The sequence below is a fragment of the Lipophrys pholis genome (assembly GCF_963383615.2).
Source record: "Lipophrys pholis genome assembly, chromosome: 23".
Lineage (NCBI taxonomy): Eukaryota > Metazoa > Chordata > Actinopteri > Blenniiformes > Blenniidae > Lipophrys > Lipophrys pholis.
In genome coordinates, this window is record NC_137645.1 from 4,928,233 (window position 1) to 4,947,341 (window position 19,109).

Sequence of the window (19,109 nt, forward strand, 5' to 3'; positions counted from 1 at the left end):
GCAGTCAGAACTGAGCCGGTCCCCTCCTATATATCCCTCTGCCTCGGGACCACCCCCTTTTTTGAGGGCCCTTTCATCTGAGAGGGAGAGGGGCCAAATCCCGTGCGCAAAGAAAACGCACAAACGACCTGGAGCGTTGCCATAATGATCAATCACTGTGGAGGATGGAGGAACTTTTTTTTCCCTTTCTCCTTTTAGTCAGAGCCTGTCTGTCACAACAGTTGCACACTCACAGTGTCATCACTGTACCTATTATCTGATGATTTCACACACAGCGCACATGTATGACATTAAGTGTCCAAACCTCTGCATGTGTTACTGATCCTGTGCTCCACTTTGCGACATATGGAGCCTGTTCCCGCATACAAAGAGCCCGGGGCTGATATAGAGAGGTGCTGTAGTGTCAATGCAACTTGAGAACAGAGGCTCGGGGAATGGTAACCATATCGTGTTGGCCGGGGCTCCGGCAGCCCCGTACTCACCCTGTGTGTGCCAAACCGGGCTGTGGTGCGCCGTGGCCGGGTTCCGCCAGGCTCCGCGCTCCGGGGAGAGGGAGCAGAGAGGGGCCGCCGGGGTCTTAAGGTGGATCCGTCGGCTTGCAGGGCTGCTGCGCCCCGCAGCCCGGGCAGGCAGAGCCCCTGTCCTCCGGCTGCTCCCCCCTCCCACACCCACGGAGCAAGCTGTGAGAGTTTACCCGTTAGAAATAACTGTGAAAGAAAAGACCCTGTTATCACACATGGAGGAAACTCCACTCACAGCTACAAATAAACACATTTAATATACACAAGCTCCAAACAATCCATTTCAAACCCATGGATCTCAGGCTATGATATTAAATTAAATCATTTTTTATTAGATAGAATCAAACTACACAACAGGGATTAAGATTTGATTGTGGTAATCTCAATTTGATGATTCATTATGAGAAGTGTCGGTGTTTATTACCATGATTTCTCGCTTTGACGCACACAAGTTGCCTCTCACGTCACTCGGATGTCCACCTTAAACACAAAAGCTCAGAAAAAAACCCCATAATTGTAAGATCATCATTTCCCAGCAGATGGCAGGCGCTGGTTTTGGACCGTGTCCATCCCGCAGCGGTGATTTTCCATGATTGGTGGAGGCAATGTGCGTCTCCGGCCGCCAGGGGGCGCACGCACACCAAGTTTGGATCCGTGGTCAAATTGCAGCAAGGCAGCGCGTGACCACACCGAGGCAGCACGTGCATATCACACCTCCTGCTAACACAGAGCCATCTCATTTTTAACATAAATGAAGCACAAAAACTGGTCAAGATATTTATTATTATTCTTTATCTAATCAAATTAAACAAATTTACACGACTTGCTGATTCTTTCTGATCAGATTTGGTACAATAACTAAAATAATTCACAAAAATATGATCACTAAAACACTCTTTACATATGCACTGGAGGAGTGGGTCCCCATCCATGCTGATAATATCACAAATCAATAAGAATTCTAAAAAGTACCTTGTTTGACATTCTGCTGTAAATGTAAATCTGACGCTGCTTCATCTCCGTCCACAGGTTTTACATGTTTTGTCGTCTCTGGAAGCAACTGAAATACTGTTTATCGTATTGTCCTCCTGTCCTGTCAATGCAACAGGTAAACGTCAAAAGCAGAGTATTTTGATGATTTCAGACTCAAATAGGAAAATATTGAGACTTGAATAAACTTTTCCCTTAAATCCCAAAACTGAAAGATTTTTCTAAACGTATCATGGATCATTAATTTTCACCTCATGTAAAATCCCTCTTATGAATTCCGAGTATCTTTCAATGCAACATTTATATCTGTACATCAAGCAAGGGGTTTGCTTGAACTGCACTGTCTAATATTGACGTGACCATATGGATCCAAGTTAAACGCGTCTACATGATGTTTACAATACTCAAAAACAAGAGACAGCTCAGTACTCATTTAGTCATTGAAAGTAAAATTCAATAGCCATGATCGGATAACACACGCAGAGAAATGACGTTACTTTTGCAAAGCTGGATGCTTATAAAACTGATTCTGATCCCTCAGAATGTGACTGTATCAATCAAACTGTGAATTCTGAGAGCAAAGTCAGTATGAGGACAATTATGAAATGTCCCAGCATCTCGTAGTTCTTGTACAGGTGGAGTAGAAGTGAACCAACACAGACCCCACAACAGAATGTCCAGTCTTCTTATTTAGTGGAAGCTTATTTGAGGGAAGTTAGAGCTGAACATACCTGGGTTTACTTGGAGGAAGTTGTTTTTTTGTCCTTGGTGACTGTGTGCCCTTCCCCTAAAAGTATCTTCCTCTTCCTGTTACCTTTGCCTTCTACATTTACAACTTCAAAATGATATGAAAAAAGTTATTTATTAATCTGTCTGAAAATCTAAAAGTAAAACAACAAGAACAAGTGATAAACCAATACATGATAAACTATCAAAATAGCATAGTAATTTGTACAGTAAATATTAATTCCACAGAGTGGACAAACATGGTAATACTAAAATCTTCAATACCAAAAAAGTAATGACACAAACACAAGAATATTTAAATATATAGATTTTATATACATATATTCATGTGGATGACTAGAAAAAGAAAACACTATATTCTTACAATGGAATGATTCTGCACAGTCATATTCCGAAGTTAAATAGTAATTCAATACAAAATTACTATAATAAATAAAACGCATCTCATTGTTTCTTTTTTATTCACACATAACCAGTTGTACAAACAATAAATTACAAGTTCAGTGCTGTGTTTTCTGTCATTCAGCCAGAACTGTCAGAGTAGTTTGTGTGTGTGATTGTGGAGTGTGTGTGTCTGAAATACTCCCAAGAGATTTGAATATGCACATGAGTTGTTGTTTTTTTCTTCATTGTACAAGCTACATTGTGTAAATAATTGGAAATGTGAATGAAGAGTGGAAAGGGGATGTTTGATATGCTGACCCGGGTCACTTAGTATATGAAAATGGTTCTCGTGCTTTGTTTTGTAACTGCAGATGCCAGATGGGTGAGGTTTACCACACAGGAACAACATAATGAGAGCCAGACATTTTAACACAATTACAGGAAAGTATTTTTAAGTCCATTAACGGCGTACTTGACGTTATTTTGTAATGCTGGTGCCTAATTACCATCGGAGCTTTGGGGATGCTCTTAGTTAACTTTCATACAAACATGAACAATATTATGTAAGAAAAAATCTTGATACAAGGGAAATAGAGACATAATATAATGAGTGAGGGTGGAAGGTTTTAAACGGCCTGTATACACACTGCAGTCTAACTCTTAAGTGTGCTTGACTTTAAACTTGAAAACAGTTCTACATTCATAAAAAAAGGCATTCTTTGCTGTTTTGCTGAGAATAAGCTGAGAAGAATGATACCTCACACAGGCAGGCCCTTCAGCAGCTACCCAGTTAGCATAGCTTAGCATTAACACAGGAAACATTTCTAAAAGGGTGATGAAGCGTGATTCCAGCTTTTAAAAACACACGTTCGTAAAAATGACTTCCTTTGTTGTTATGTTGAGAAAAAGGTGGAGACCACTGACACGCACGCACGCACACAAACAGGTGTATATACCCTCCAACTGATAGCATGCTAGCTTAATTTAGCATTATAGAGACAAGAGTGGCTGAACCACAGTTTTTCAGGTCAAGTCTGGAAAACTAAACAAAATTTGCATGATTATACAAATTTTGGAGACGGTACTTGTCATATTTGAATCTCTTCAGTCTATCCTGAGTCAAAAGACTGCTATTGAGCTTATTTACGGGGAAAATCATTTTGTTTGAGAATTTTTTTTGCAATATTTTGCAGTAAAACTGGATTTGAAAAGACAGTGAAGTCAAAAGATTGTCTTAAAGCCTGAAGCATTAGTAACTAGGTATACAGGAAGTGAAAAAACACATTTAAAAGCTCTGAAAACACAATGTTATTCAGCAAAAACTGGGAGCGTAAAACCAAAATGAGTTCTGGTGACCTTTAGAAACCCTCCACCAAATGTAACACTATTGATCTCGCTCTAATGGAGTGTTCAGACTATCAGTACCATGGCCAACCCCACCCATCAGTGTAAGGAAAAAAATAAATCAATGACAAATACAAGCTGGAAAATGAGTAAAAAGAAGAGTTGAATTGCAAAAGGACAATGACTGCTGTCGTTGCGAGTATCCAGGGCACACATTGTCAAATTACCATCATTTCAAATAAACATACAAACAGATATTAACCAACACACACACACACACACACACACACACACACACACACACACACACACACACACACACACACACACACACACACACACACACACACACACACACACACACACACACACACACACACACACACACAATCGACAGCCCACCCAGCACCAGTATAATGATTGATACGAGTGGCGCTGAGAGGGAAGGAGCTTCAAGACGCAGTGGACAACAAAAACAAGTATGTGCTGAAAACACAGGCCTGGGGTTCACGTTATGTGTGAGCGTGCCACATGCACACACAGAGACGGACTTACACGCTACACAGGCACAAAAATCAAGCTTCACCCCAAAAAACCTGTGAGTCGTCATTAACCTCCATTTAAATGAAGGAGCGTCGCGGCTACTTTGCCCGTTTGTAGATTTGTCTTCCATGATCGCATGCTACCGTTCCTGCACTGTACAGGTGATTGTTTAAATCAGCCTTCTTCGGTACATTACGGAAAATGTCTTGCTTAAAGGTACGACAGGTCAGATTTAAGTAATGCCACGTTTGTGCACTGGGTGGCAGTAGTGAGCCACTGTTACTTAGTAGTTTCAGGAATTCGATGTTAGTTGTTGCCATTAAAGAAAGTCAGAATCTTCTGTTGCCGCATTTGTTCTCAGAATGAACACAGGGAAAATGATACCAACTCAATGCACCACCTTGCGGCGAAGCGTGGTATTACAAGACTGATGTAGCTATGACTAGATTAGGCTTCTCAACAACATTCCCATAATTATTTTAAGATCGTTTGTGACTAAAATGCCACAAGGCAGTACAGTGAGTCAGACGCTTGTGGTGAGTTACACATACTTCTAGTTTATCCTAACCAGTGAGGAAGACGTAGCAGGTGTTAAGGCCTCTTCATACTCCATAAGTACAAGACGAAAGTTCGGCAGTGCGGGGTCCTGCCAAACAAAATTACGTCATTTCCTTCTTCCAGCTCCCTCTGGCCGAAAGAATTTGTTTCGGCTATGCCAACAGCCCTGGCCGAACTATGTGGGATCCGCACTGCTGAAAAGTCTGCACTGCCGTGTGCTGCGCATGCGTTCCAGTTCCAGTTCCAGTTCGCTCATGACTATCAGTGATATTTTAATCATATTTAGCTTGTAACATCGCTACTGTACGAGCACCGCAGCTCGTTAAAATGTCGGATTGCAGGCTTTTACATGATGCACCTGAACGCATCACGAACAGCTGTCAGCTCCTGTAGTTAACACCGGATCAACATGGCGCTCGGACAAAAACTCTTTTATTACTGAAAAAGTTCAGAGAAATGTATTTCTGAAAGCACTGAAGGCGAGAAATAAACTGTGCAGTTGAAAAGTTTAAATGGCGCATCACAGACGTGTGGCTGCAGTGAGGGGGCGTGGCCTCCGACTTCGGCAGCTTCTTATTGGAGTATGAACAGTCCTGCCGAAAAAGCTTTTTTTTCAGCAGCTGGCTGACGTCACTGACGAATTTTCTTCTTGTTCTTATGGGTTCAAAAAGGGAGTATGCAGGGGCCTTTAGTTCTCATAGATGGAGAAGTACCTGAAACTCATGCCAAATAATGCTAGAGCTAAAAAGTAACTTGTGGTCCGAGGACAGACTAGACGCCACATGGAATCATCATCCATCCATTTTCTCCTGCTTACCCGTTTCTGGGTCGCGGGGGTGGCAGTCTGAGCACTGTCACTCATTTCACATTGCACTGATTAAGGCCCGGCGTGGGACATGAACCCACTACCCTGAGATTGCGAGTCTCATGCTCTACCAACTGAGCTAGCCGGGATGGAATTATAACTTCCTGCTAATTCACAAAAGTGGCATTACTGGAATTGCACGTGCTGTACCTTTAAAGGGATGTGATTTGTGATGTCATAACTGCTGGATCTAGACAGAAATGATCCAGTCCTATGAACTTTCTGAGCAAAACGCAGGATGAGACAATCCAGGGTCCTCAAGACAAAAGACTAAAGGGTCTGACTTCCAAATCCACAAGGAAGCATCAAAAAAACACAACACGCATGCCGATACTGGGCGTCACACACAAAGGCCCCACGCTGTGGAGACTGATGTACAATCAGTTATTGTCCACATGGAAGTGACATGCTACTTAGTTCTTAGCTGTGCCGGCATGATGCTCGTCACTGTCGGAAAACGTTCTACTCATGCTCTGCATAGCTACATTGATTCCAGGTACGTCCATTCAGATCAGTCTCTGAGTCTCTTTGTGTCCAGTTCTGGCGCTTTCCGGCAACATTCACAGTCCAGTTTAAGGTTCTACTGCTTTGAGTACATTAGAGTCCTACATCCAGCACTTCAGACGTTTATCAGATGTACGGATTCCACCACATTGGCGCAAAAGTCCGTTCAACATTTCTTTACCAGACAGTGTTTGAAGGCAGAGGGGCGAGCGCCCAGCACGCAGCCTTTCGACAGTTTCCCGTCCCGGTCTTTACACTGAACCGTCCGGCTCTGCCAGCCAGTGTCACAAGTTCTGGAGCAGGTCATCCAGGTCCCCATTACCCACTGCGGCCCCGGGGTCGGGGGAGGAGGACCTGGAGCTATAGAAGATGGAGCTGAGGAAGACGTAGTAGAGCGACTTGTGGTGGTGGTCCTCGTTGTGGTTGGCACCGTCGTCTGGGAAGACGTTGACTTTGTGTTGGGGACGATGGGAGCAGACGGCTGTTGTGGCGGAGTCGGCCGAGGCATGAAGAAGCTGTAGCGTAAATCCAAGGGCTTTTTGGCGTCAGTGGCTAGAATCTGGACCACCAGTGCTTCCTGGATGGCGCCGGGGCCCATGCTGTGGAGCCACTCGTCCCTCTGGCTCCAGCCACTGTAGTTGAGCACAGAGCCGTTGAGCGGGATGATTGTCTCGGAGGTGGAGATCATGAACTTGCCGTTCAGGAGGTATTCGCCGCTGGGTCGTCGGAGGGCCAGGTACGCGGTGTAGCGGGTCTGGTCCTTGGCTTTGTACTGACGAACCTTGATGTGAGTAGAACCTGCAGGGATCCTCACCACATCTGTGTAGCCCTTGCTATTTGTAGAAAGTAAAGTAGAGTTGTTATATTAGAAAATGGAAGCATTGCAACCACAACATCAAGTAATCATTTGCTCATAATGCAAATATATCATCAGCCAATTGCATTGCACCTACTTCATGTATTTAGGCACATGAATGGTTAGGATATTGAACAAAGTTGACTTCATAGGTTTTGGCTCTTGTATTACTATGGGTCTATTACACAAACTCCAACGTTTCTTTGTCTTACCTCTTCTTGGTGAAGTTGCCCACCACCCGGACACACCCTGTGCTGTCGCCTCCGCAGATGCCGCACTTGTCAAACTGGAGCTTGGACCCGATGATACCGTCGCAGCCAGTCCGAACACATTTCCCTTTGACGCACACCGAGCTGCTGTACGGACGACAATCGGTCCCATCGACCACCTGAACACGGACAGCCACGATCATCATCCCTGTCTTTATCAACTCATATCGACATCTGATGGTTTACTGACTCACCCTCTGAGAGAACACCACATAGTATCCCGTTCCTTTTGCTCGACATGTCAGCTTGCAGACGTCCTTCGGGAGGACTCCCGCGTACTTCGGCACCCACTCAACAAACGTCTTCACCCCCTTGGGATCTGTTTGAGGACCGTTGCGCACCTCACACTGCTCTTGGCGGTAGCTCTTACCTGTTAAGGAGATTATTTGAGTGTTAAATAAACTCACCAAACCTCAAACAGTCAAAATAGCGCGATTGGGTCGCACTCACTGGAAACAGGACACGGTGTGACGTTGCAAGACCGATAGATGGCTCTCTTCCCCGTGCAATAGCGCCCATTGTTCCTTGGTGGTGGGTTGTTGCACAAACGCTGGGCGAACTGCACGCCGCCTCCACAGGTTCTTGAGCAGGAACCCCATGAACCCCAAGAACTCCAGCTGCCATGATTGGATGCCTGGGAGAAGTAATAAGAGATGGAAAGGCGTTGGAAGTTTACTTTTATTCCCATCCCATAGATAGAAGCAGTGTTAAGTTAAACCGGTGTTTCTGGTACAAGCTCTCTCCTTTACTCTTTGCCCCACCAATGGCAAGAGGGATGATGATAAAGGATAAAAACCATAAAAGGAGGTTAAGGGCAACAACAAACTCTTATCGAACACCAGCCAACCACGTGTCATCGGAAAATCCCTTCAGAAAGATATCTGTGATAGATAGTGTTAAAAGTGTGGTATTCATTGTGGTTTGTACAGACAGACAGAAAGAGCAGGAGACTACATTCATGTGATCATAATTTAAGAGTGTTCAAAGCCGCTCATTAGGCGGGCGTAGCAGGAGCTGTGGTGTAACAGCTCACATGCTTTCCTTCTGAATGAAAATCCTCAGGTAGCTCTCTTATTTTTGGGCTTTTCCAACCAGCCAGTGGTGGATGAGTCATGAGTAATTCAAAAAGACTGGCTAAGTAGTGTTTTGCATTTTATGACACAAAAACCAGTGATTTCTGCAAGCCTTCTTTGGAAAAGTCTTTTCCGCTTCGCGCCACTGCTGAGGCTTTAGAGCATTTCTTTCCACAGTGAAAGCAACTTAATCTGCAAGAATTACAGAAAGGCAAAAAGGCTCCACAATCTAGAAATTAAGGGGGGGGGGGGGGGAGCTGCTCGTCATCCTCAGGCAGCGAAAAGGACTCGAGTCTGAAGCTGGGCCGGATCCACTGCACGCAAGCGTCTGCCAAGGCTCGAGTCAGCCCTATCCAGAGTCATGTGACAAACAAACACAAACAAAATGCCCCCCCCCCCCCCCCCCCCCCCCCCCCCCCCACACCCCCACCCCCCTCTGATGAACAGAGAGCATTGACAGATTAAGTCCCTTAACTCATTAAGGCCAGATTCAATTTAGTTCTGTCTGGGGGAACAAATCGCACAGATTAGCCCTAAATAAAGCTGATCACACAATGGAGTCACATTCAGAGTTTGTCTTCCTTCTCTAAGTGCATCAGTCTGCCTTTCTTGCTCTTCTTCTGCTCCTTTCTTAGTTTATCTTTGTCTTCCAGGAACAAGCTTATGTACTGAGCATTGAGGGCTTAAAATATCAGTTTTTGAACTATAAAAAGACGTTTATTTTTGTGTCTCCATGTCCTCTTTCCAATTCGGTACCCAACTTACCGAGTAGTGCTTCTTGCGGGTCTTGTCCACGCACTTTCCCTGCAGGCAGATGCGTCCCTTCCCGCACGGCGTTCCCTCCACCGCCGGCAGTTTCTTGGTCAGGCACACCATCTGGCCCTGGCGGATCACGGCGCACCACAGCCGGGAGCACACGTCCATGCCGGGGCAGACGGTGTACTCCGGGCCGAAGGCCAGGCGGCACTGTCGGACTGCGTCGTAGCTCTGGCCCGGGAGCTCCTCGGGGCCCAGGAGGGCCTGCCGGGGGGAGTCCAGGAGGCACTCGGCTGTGGAGCATCAGTATTAACCAAAGACTCAAATGAACTTCCACCAATACTATATATTTTCTGCTGAATTTATGTTGTTTTTACAAAAAGATGAATTTTTGAACAGTGGGAAAGAGTTCCCGGATATTTTCTCTGGACAACTCTCACCATTGCCGTCGTCGAAAAAGTCGGTGATGGTCGCCGAGGTGCAGCGGCTCCAGGGTTTGGAGGCGTCGATGGACGTGAGGATCGATGACATGAGCCTCTTGTCGCTGTTGACTCCGAAGCGCTCCTCGCAGAACTTGGAGTCATCGTGGGAGAGACCGAGCAGGTGGCCTGAGGCAGAGAGACTTATTTTTATCTCTTGAGGTTTTAACGGCGAGCTGATGCTCAGAGTCGCGGCCACATGGGAATTGACGGGACTTGTCAAAGATTTGCGGCAAGAATGAGCAAACAGAACACAGCCGGTTCTCGGGATGGCGTCACACAACACTGATATCACTGCGTTGCTTCCTGTGTGTGTGTGTGCGTGTAAATATATATCCATGCATACCTATCTCGTGCGCCACCGTGAACGCAGCGTGGAGCCCGTCGTCTTCGATGACAGCGCAGCTTCTCTCCGGAGAGCAGATGGTACCCACGTCGGCCATGCCCAGTGTGTCACAGGAGTGGTGTCCACAGAGGTCCTGCAAGAAGAAGGTTCAAATCAACAATTAACGCACGATCCATAAGAGCTCAAACACAGACACTATGCATTCCTCTTCCAGTCAACAAGAATTTTGTAAAACAGTAACAGTTGGTCTTCCTGATGCCACATGCTATCGATCTCTGTTCACATTCCCACACATGTCCATGCAGCCTGACCCCGATCGATCAGCTAATCGCACGCCTGCAGTACGGGCCCTGCATGCATGCTCTCAATACAATGTGTTTCCCACACACTCGTGCACACACATGGCACACATGTCCCGCGGAGAGGATGAATTGTGGTGTTAAGTGGTGCTGACAGGCCCGCTGGGTGCTGTGAGAGAGCCTCTTTGGGGAGGGTGTTTACCCGTTCCGGACCGATCGCTTTGGAACAAACCGCCTTGTGTTGAGTGCTTTCGCACATGACGCTGTGGTGTGCACGCACGCACGCACGCACGCACGCACGCACACACACACGCACACACACGCACACACACACACACACACACACACACACACACACACACACACACACACACACACACACACACACACACACACACACACACACACACACAGCACTCAACATATGCTACACAAAACTCTTCTTTTTCTGTCACATATAGACGTAAAGAATTTATCATGTTAAAATGTTAAGTTCAGCCACAAAGAAGATGAGGCTGGTATCAAATTACTGCCTCTTCATGCTGCATGCTGGCCGGTTGTAAGACGGGCTTAAAGAAAGCGAGCCAATCAGATACAACTTTGCTTTGAAATGAAGAGAAATAACGTGCAGCACTCACTAACACCATGAAGCTGGTGTGAAATTACAAGCTTTTGATGTTAAACGCTGGCCGGTTTAGCTGAATTGAAAGTGACGCTTTCTACATGAAAGTCAATCACAGGCAAGTTCGCTTTTAAAGAAGTCAATTTGAAGCACAGGAGGCACTGAGACAATGAAGTTGTTGTCAAATTACAAGCTCTTGATTCTACATGTTGGATGTTTCAGCACAATGGACTTCCTGGAAACAAGCCAATCAGAAGAAAGTTTACTTTTACTCACAAGAGCCTTAACTGGTGAGCTTGAAAACAGAAGATTCGTTTTAATCGGCGGGTAAGTTTGGTTTCATTTTCCCACCATTTTTCATTTATTTATTCATTCATTCCCTCCCAGACTCGGGCATGAGAGCTGTTTTCGCTCCAATTTATTTTCTTTGGTAAAACCTTGTGTAACAGGAAACGTGGGATTGGAAAAGAAAGTGGGAGATCCCCAGTCAGATTTGCAATTGTGATTCACACCTGTGCAGGGGCGAAGCTCTGGAATTCATTCTGCTCGGCCATTGTTTACCCGTCTCCTAAACCGAATCGCTCTGAAAGCTCTCTTTCACCCGTGGCAGAGGAGAAAAGGAGGAACGAGTTCAGGAGTTCGACGCCAAGAGGGGAAAGTTGGAAGACCATAAGACCGGAGAGTGCAGCGAGTTACAGTAATATTAGCAGAAAAAACAGGAGAACAGGTGGCGGGCTGGTTGTAAAGGTCAGGAGACGATCAGAGAGCAGGGCTTGTGGTGTGTGTGTGTGTGTGTGTGTGTGTGTGTGTGTGTGTGTGTGTGTGTGTGTGTGTGTGTGTGTGTGTGTGTGTGTGTGTGTGTGTGTGTGTGTGTGTGTGTGTGTGTGTGTGTGTGTGTGCGTGAGGTACAAGACCACTTTAGATCTAAGCCAAGGCGTGTGTTAACCAAACAACCATACACACACAGTAAAGCCTCACTGGGAGCGTTTAGCTCCCTCGGTACAAATGAGAAGGCACCATTGACGGGTCAGGTCGCTCACGATGGGCCTACAAACCACTGACAGATTGCCAGATGATAAGACGTAACATAAATTGGTCTAAACGAAAACAGCAGCAGACACTAATGTTGCTATTTGCTCATAACGAGGCGAGCTGAACCCCATCACCACTCAGAACAGTCATCCCTTAATGTTTTTGATCTATACCGTTACAATTTAAGGTGTTTTCGTCATGGCATAGTAAAGATACAGCAACAACCTCTAAGATCGTGAATCTGGTGTCAAACTACCATGCAAAAAAAGAGGCGTCTTTTAAGTTAAGAAGTGTTTTTTAATCACAAATCTTCGGAGAGAGGGCATCTCGAACAGCTTGTATCAGGATGAACAGAAGAGAACAAACAGTTATGGTAATTCTGGTATTATACCACGTTTACGTTTGATAGCCTAGAAGATGACATAGTTTTTACCCTGGTCGTGTTCATAAAACTCTTAATCTTGTCTAGTGTCGTGACAAATTGTCTTGTCATGCTTGATCAAAGACACAATCAGTTGTAGGGACTTTTCATTGGTCTGTTGGAAGCAGAAATACTTGATATTTGATTTGTCATTCATTAGTTAATTGGAAAAGGAATCTATTACTGGTTGTATTGAATAGACAGCGATTTTTGTTGATCTGGACAATAAGCTGACCAGAGGCCAACACTTGAAGTGCACCGAAGCCACGATTGGAAACAGGAGTGTGTTGTGAGGTCACTGATGGATCCCAGTGTGAACAGGGCGAGGCTCCCGTTGCTCCTCCGGCGTTGACCCAAGTCTCAGACCTGTTGCATAACGCAGGGAGTGAGCCGGAGAGGAGCCGAGGGGAAGTGGGGGTTAGTCGGAGTGTTGGGGGAATCCGAAGGGCTGTCTGCGGGATGTCAACATACGCCAGACGGAGCTTAGCATGTGTGAAATATCAGGAATATTCAAAAACAAACAGACGAGCTGGGATGGAGGCGAGAGCCGGGAAATGTACACTTCGACGAAGGGACGTGGATGGAAAGACCAAAATAAGGAGTTCAAAAACACAAGGGAAGGAAGAGGTCAAACTTCATGGTTTATGGTTATTTATGGGAGCACTGACGTACTTTTATCTTCTTCTAGACCGGATCTGGTTAACTCGCAGTGTTTGTTCTTGCCGTTTGGCTCCTCTGGTATAAATGGAGCGTATGGATCCCAAACCAAGATTAGCAGTTAACTTAGCTCCGTGGATACATTAGCTCAACTATAACTCCTCGAGGAGCTTAAACTCAGCGACTCAGGGATGCGTTTTTATGATATTCTTGGCACATCCTTATTTAGAAATCATCGATATGTTGTTTTACACTTGATGCAATCAAGGTTATTAAAACAGTTTTTAATGCTCTTTGGCGACAACCTGCCATCGTTATTGTTGACAGTCGACTCGCACAGGTGCAGAAAATGTCAAGAGATTTTATTAATCCCCAGAGGGGAATATATTCTCCACATTCCATCCATCTTATTCATAGTTTATGTTCACACTAACAGCTTTGAGCTACTGCAATAACTGCAACTGTAGTGTTCATGTGCGTCTCCGAAAGGTTTCTACTGTTCAGATGGAGATCTTTCAATAAACTTGTACTTATATAAACAGGACTTTGTTGACTAGACTATTTGAAGCGAAGTGTAAATAAAGACAATGTGGACTTGCAGCATTAGCAGTTAGTTTCGCCTCCAAAGTTAAGTTTGAAAATACATTTATTCCATGTGTTTTGGGATCTAATCCCCCGGCTGAACTCCACGTGTCCTCCTCCACCCGTGACCCGACTGCTGTGGAAGTGGTCTCATCTCTCTGGGGCGGAGGGTCAATACAGGACAGGTGAGACGACATCGCAGATACTCGCCAGCAAAGCCTGTCCAAATATTTTGAAGAAAAAAAAAACGGAGTACTCCCCGCAGTACGTCAGTGGGAGTCTTCACAGTGGCTCCGGCCACTTTACAGTAGGACTTTGTCTCACTGTCCCGGCTCGCAACATGTCATGTACAGAAACGTCCCCCTTCAATGTGCCTCGTTGTCCCGGCCCGGGTGCTGGTATGTGAGGAACTGGTGACACTGGTGCACGGGTCAGCTCACTACGGGTATGGGGGTGCTGGAGTAATTGGACCCAACCACAAAGAGTCGAACTGAGTGTCCCCCCCCCCACCCCCCCCTCCCCAACCACCACTGTGCGTGTGGGAACAATGAGCCGGTCTGACTCCACAACTCCAGTCGCTGCAGCTCCACAACAATCAGGATCAAAATAAAAACAGCCATTCGATGCCTTCGCGTGCGTTTGCATGTGAACTGAGTGAACGCTATGTCTGAGTTTGTCTTTCCCTGTTAAGTTTCCACTGGAGCTCTCAGCTATTTTCCTATGGAAGCAGGGAGAAGTTAACAGGGTTTATATATCAAACTCTTTTTCAACTCCAAACGCAGCCAGGTATGAGGTACCTGAGCCAAATCAAATTATTTCCTCACTGGCATTCTGTCAGAGGAACCACAACGGGCTGTATTTGTGCAGCTCTTAACATTGTCTTGAGGGGTGTTCTGACAGCTACTCTTACACAATGATTTATAGCCCCCGAAGAGCATGGGCATTTCTTCAAGATGTCAGCATCTTTAATGGTTTTTCATGGCATCTCCTCAACAGAGACCGGAGAAGACGTGGACACACATGACTGGACAAAGGAACAAGGCTTTTTACATTCCAGAGCTGCGCTCGAACAAACAAACACCCACTGAGATAAAGTCACTCAAAATCTTCATAATGGCCTTTAATAGCCAGGAAAGGGGTCAGAGGTTAGATTAAAGAATGGCGGCGGCGGCGGCTGCACTCCTCAGCTTTTGAAGATCTTGACCCGCCCTGAGCCGGGTCATGCTCTTACCTACGTGCTTATTCTGCATGCTAACCACATTTAGCCGGCTCATGTGTCCACCGGGACCCCGTGCTGCACAGCCTGCTCCGGGGTCCGTACTGGGTTACGGAGGCCGCTGTAGCGAATTGCGCCCCCCGGTGACAGATTAACTCCTCAGAGAAGGTGAGACATGTGTGAAAGCAGGCCCGGGGGACAGGCTCGTGAATAACGCAGGAGGTGCAACAGGTGAAGGCACAGCTCTGGGATGCGAGCGTGGCTACATGTTTGAAGCTGCGCGACGGGCTGCAGGAGAGGAAAAGCCGATAAAAAGACACCCAAGAGTGAGTGTGGGTATGTTAACGAGATGAAAGAGTCGGCAGAGTCGTCACAGTGTGCTTTCTGTTTTGAGTCATAAGAGCTTTCTGTCCTATTGGTGCCTAAACGGCCGTTTCCATGACCGGCTGACCCTGCCCGCCCGGCCAAACCCAACTGCTGAGGACGCCACTTCCTCCTGCCTGGTCTCTTCTCTGCAGGTGTGGTAGCAAAATGGGTTACGAGGTGGTTGGCACTGAGAGACTGAGCCGCTCTGCCAGCATGCCGACCTCCGGTATGCACTACAGCTGGCCTTGCCAACGTGCGACACTGCCAAGTATGCACAAGACATGGAAGGCTTCTTTTCTTTGTCGCGATGAAAAGCCATGACAAGACCTTGCATGACTTGAACGCACCACAATCCAAGAAGAAGCAATCTGACACATGATGTGGCTCTGACCACCGTTGAAGCCACACCCGGAGAGGTGCAAAAAAAAAAAAAGAAAGGCAAGAAAGCATGCAGATCTGCTGCTGCCCTGCGGCTTTGGACCAGGGGGGAAGGAGGAGGAAGAAAGTGATGGTGAGAGAAGGGATGGATGAGTGTGGTCTGGGTGAAGCGCACAGCTCCTCACAGGGTGGACATGTTTGTTTTTCTGACAGCTCCCAGCCCCGGCTGACAGACACTGGAAAAGTAAGTAGGGGGAAAATAAATGTGCAGACCGGAGTGATGAGAGAGAGGAGGAAAGACGCACACAGACAGCTGCCTAATTAAAACTTTTCTGGGGAGTTTGGAGGGAGATCTCTGCTGCTGATTTCAAACCTGCTGGGAAGAATGTGCCGTGCATGGCCGCGGGAGCGCGCATCATCACACACACACACACACACACACACACACACACACACACACACACACACACACACACACACACACACACACACACACACACACACACACACACACACACACACACACACACACACACACACACACACACACAGGCTTTTGCTCTGTCAGGGGATTGGGAGGGGGAGGCTTGGAGACAGAAGAGCCAGACTACAAAAACACCAGGCGCAGGAAATACATTTTTTTTCGCGGTCGTTTTATACTGACGCTGCGCTGCATTACGCATGCAAGATTCAGCAGAAAGGATGGAGGAAAATCAACATCTAAGGAGTGAACATGTAGGAAGCACTTTGTGTCGTGTTTATACTTTTAAAAATGATTGTTTTACGACGGGTTTGATGTAAAATAAGCGTGATGAGGTCACTTCTGGTGTTAAAAATAGAGAATCGAAGGTACTCTATCTGCAGAAGCTGCCACAGTATGCACCATCACTATGTAGGCAGACAGTGGGTCTCTAAAGCCTCCTGCCCAAACCACCCGTATGGGAACGACAGGCGGACTCGGAGCCCCGGCACGCGCGCAACGTGAGCGCACGGGGGGATGCGCGTAAAAGCGCAGCGGGAGTCTGTTTACCTGCCTGGTGAAGAGGATGGCCGCGTCATGGTGGTGCAGGTGGTCGTCGTCCAGCGGGTTCTGCTGGTTCTGCCACTTGCAGAAGCTCTTGAGCGTCGCCGCCGCGTTCTTGGACACCTCCAACCCCTTCTCCTTCTCCGTCACCGCGGTCACTTTCACCACCGACAGCCGGATCGGGTTCTCGATGCTGGCGTGTCCGTACAGCTTGGACGCGATGGAGGCCAGCGTGAGCAAGTAGTGGTTCAAGTCCTTGCCATATTTCTTGGTCATGGTTTCGTCCGCCACCAGGAGCAGCTCCACGTGCCTGGCGCGAGACACGGACCTCCTGCGCCGTGCGCCACGGTCCGGTTCTGTGAAGCGGCTCCAGCGCGTCCTCCCGTGCGCGCCGTGGTCACCTTCACCTCTCGGGTCCTCTCGGTCCCGTCTCCCCTTCTCCCCGTGATCCCGGTGCCGGCGCCTCTTGCCGGCAGCATCCCTGCGCCCTCTGCGCCCGTCGCGCGTCCCGCAGCTCTCGCGCCCCTCGCTCATGGCCTCGAAGCTGAAACTCTCGCGCGTGAACACGTGGAGCGCGCTCTCCGCGTCCTTGTCCTGCAGCGCGCGCACGTCGTGCTCGTGTCCCCTCGCCCTGACGATGGGTGTGATTGTGTAGCGCGCGTGGTCCACGGCGAAGAAGCCCTGGAGGCCACCCCCGCAGAGGTTGAACACCGCCAGGGACTCCGTGTTGGAATTGACCGTCCCCCGGTACGCGCACTCCCGCTGCGCCGGAGCGGAGCTCTGCCCCATCAGGGCGCGCACATACTGCGGGCTGAAATGATGCGACAGCACCGACTCGTCCCGCTCCATGTCCAACTGGAAGCGGCTCCCGTTCAGGTACACCAGGTAGCCCACCCTCCCTCCTCCGTGATAAATCCGGTCAATGGTCCGCACCACGCCGTCTGTCCTGCGGGCAGGTGAGAGCGGCGACCCGCTCGCAGGTGGAAGGTAGAAACCCTGGAAAGTAGCGATCCCCGCGCCCTGCTCCAACTCCACGACGCACAGCAGCAGCACCCGAAACCAGAGCATGCCCCCGGCCAGAGCACCAAGGACCCGCACCATTGTTCATTCCAGCGCGCAAAACATCTAAAGACAGATCCACTAACACGAGCGCGGACCGGCCGAGGACACAACTTTAGGTGTTTGTTCCTCCAAAAAGCGCATCCTCTCGCTGTCCGGATCCCCCATGAGAGAAAAAAACAAAAACAGACAGAGCAGAAACCAACAGGCGAGCAAACCCAACCATTGAGGGGAGGAAAAAATGTGAGAGGAGGAGAGAGGAACTGTGTGCAGGCTGGAGAGCACCGAGCTGAACTTGGAGAACAAAAACACAAAGTTTGCTCTTAATAGGACCCGCAGAGAAAAAGTCCTGCCCCCTTTTGCGCTCAATCACCACTCCTCCACCCCCTCTTTCTCTGTCTCTGCCTCTCTTCCTCAAATCAGAGGAAAGTCAAGTGCTGGAGGAGAGAAAACCAGAACAATGCTGAGTGTTTCCCACTGCCTCCTGTCGCCAAATCTCCCAGAGAGGCAGCAAAAACCATCACTTTGAGTCACTTCTGCTTGGGACTAAAGCTTAAAGACCTCTAATCTCAAATCCTCACAGTTTCTTGACACCAGCATCACTTGTAGCCTGCAGCATTCGTCTCATCGTGGGACTCCAGCCTGTTATTTTTACACTTTTTCTCCCACTTTGACTCTTTTAATAATTGAAGACTGGAAAAAAGTGGCGAGTTTCAGCAAACTAAAGGAGGGAATAGATAATTTATAGCCATTCTCAATGATGTGTGTGTGTGTAGACTGAGTGTAGGTGCCGTGTTGCTCCACTTGGGTATGACAAAGTCAAGAGAAGAGAAATATAGAGTGAGGGACTTAATTATTTAGTGTCCCAGGAGGGACGTGTGGTGGTGCGTGGCTCGCCAGAGGTCTGCTGAGTCATGTAACCTTTGCTCGAGAAAGGCCGTGGTCGCACAAGATCCCTAATCCGAAGTGCGAGCGGCGTGGGTGCGAGGATGCAGCAGGGAGTGGGCGGACGGACACTGCGGCCAAAAATGAAGGGAACACCGTGTGCCGCCACCATGAGCCTCGGCAACCCCCCCATCAGATCCCACCGTGGTACGCTCCACAGAGGAAACCCAAGCTTTTGGTGCGTTATCGTGGGGGGGCTTTTCACGGGGAGCCCAGGTGCTCTGGGAGTCGTTGCTACGGCCCTGTTCTGGCACACAACTTCACATCCAAGTC

The 19,109-nt window shown here is 47.8% G+C and overlaps 1 protein-coding gene across 1 annotated transcript; it reads right to left on the bottom strand.

Annotated features, from left to right (window-relative positions):
* Nucleotides 1-2,600: 2,600 nt before the first annotated feature.
* On the bottom strand, nucleotides 2,601-18,109 carry adamts5 (ADAM metallopeptidase with thrombospondin type 1 motif, 5 (aggrecanase-2)). Its single transcript, XM_080492761.1, has 8 exons — nucleotides 16,839-18,109; nucleotides 10,236-10,368; nucleotides 9,851-10,018; nucleotides 9,420-9,703; nucleotides 8,032-8,215; nucleotides 7,776-7,951; nucleotides 7,525-7,700; nucleotides 2,601-7,289 (listed from the first exon to the last, which is right to left on the bottom strand). The coding sequence occupies exons 1-8, from the start codon at nucleotides 17,931-17,933 to the stop codon at nucleotides 6,623-6,625; spliced, it is 2,883 nt and encodes a 960-aa protein (XP_080348887.1). The 5' UTR covers nucleotides 17,934-18,109; the 3' UTR covers nucleotides 2,601-6,622.
* Nucleotides 18,110-19,109: the final 1,000 nt, after the last annotated feature.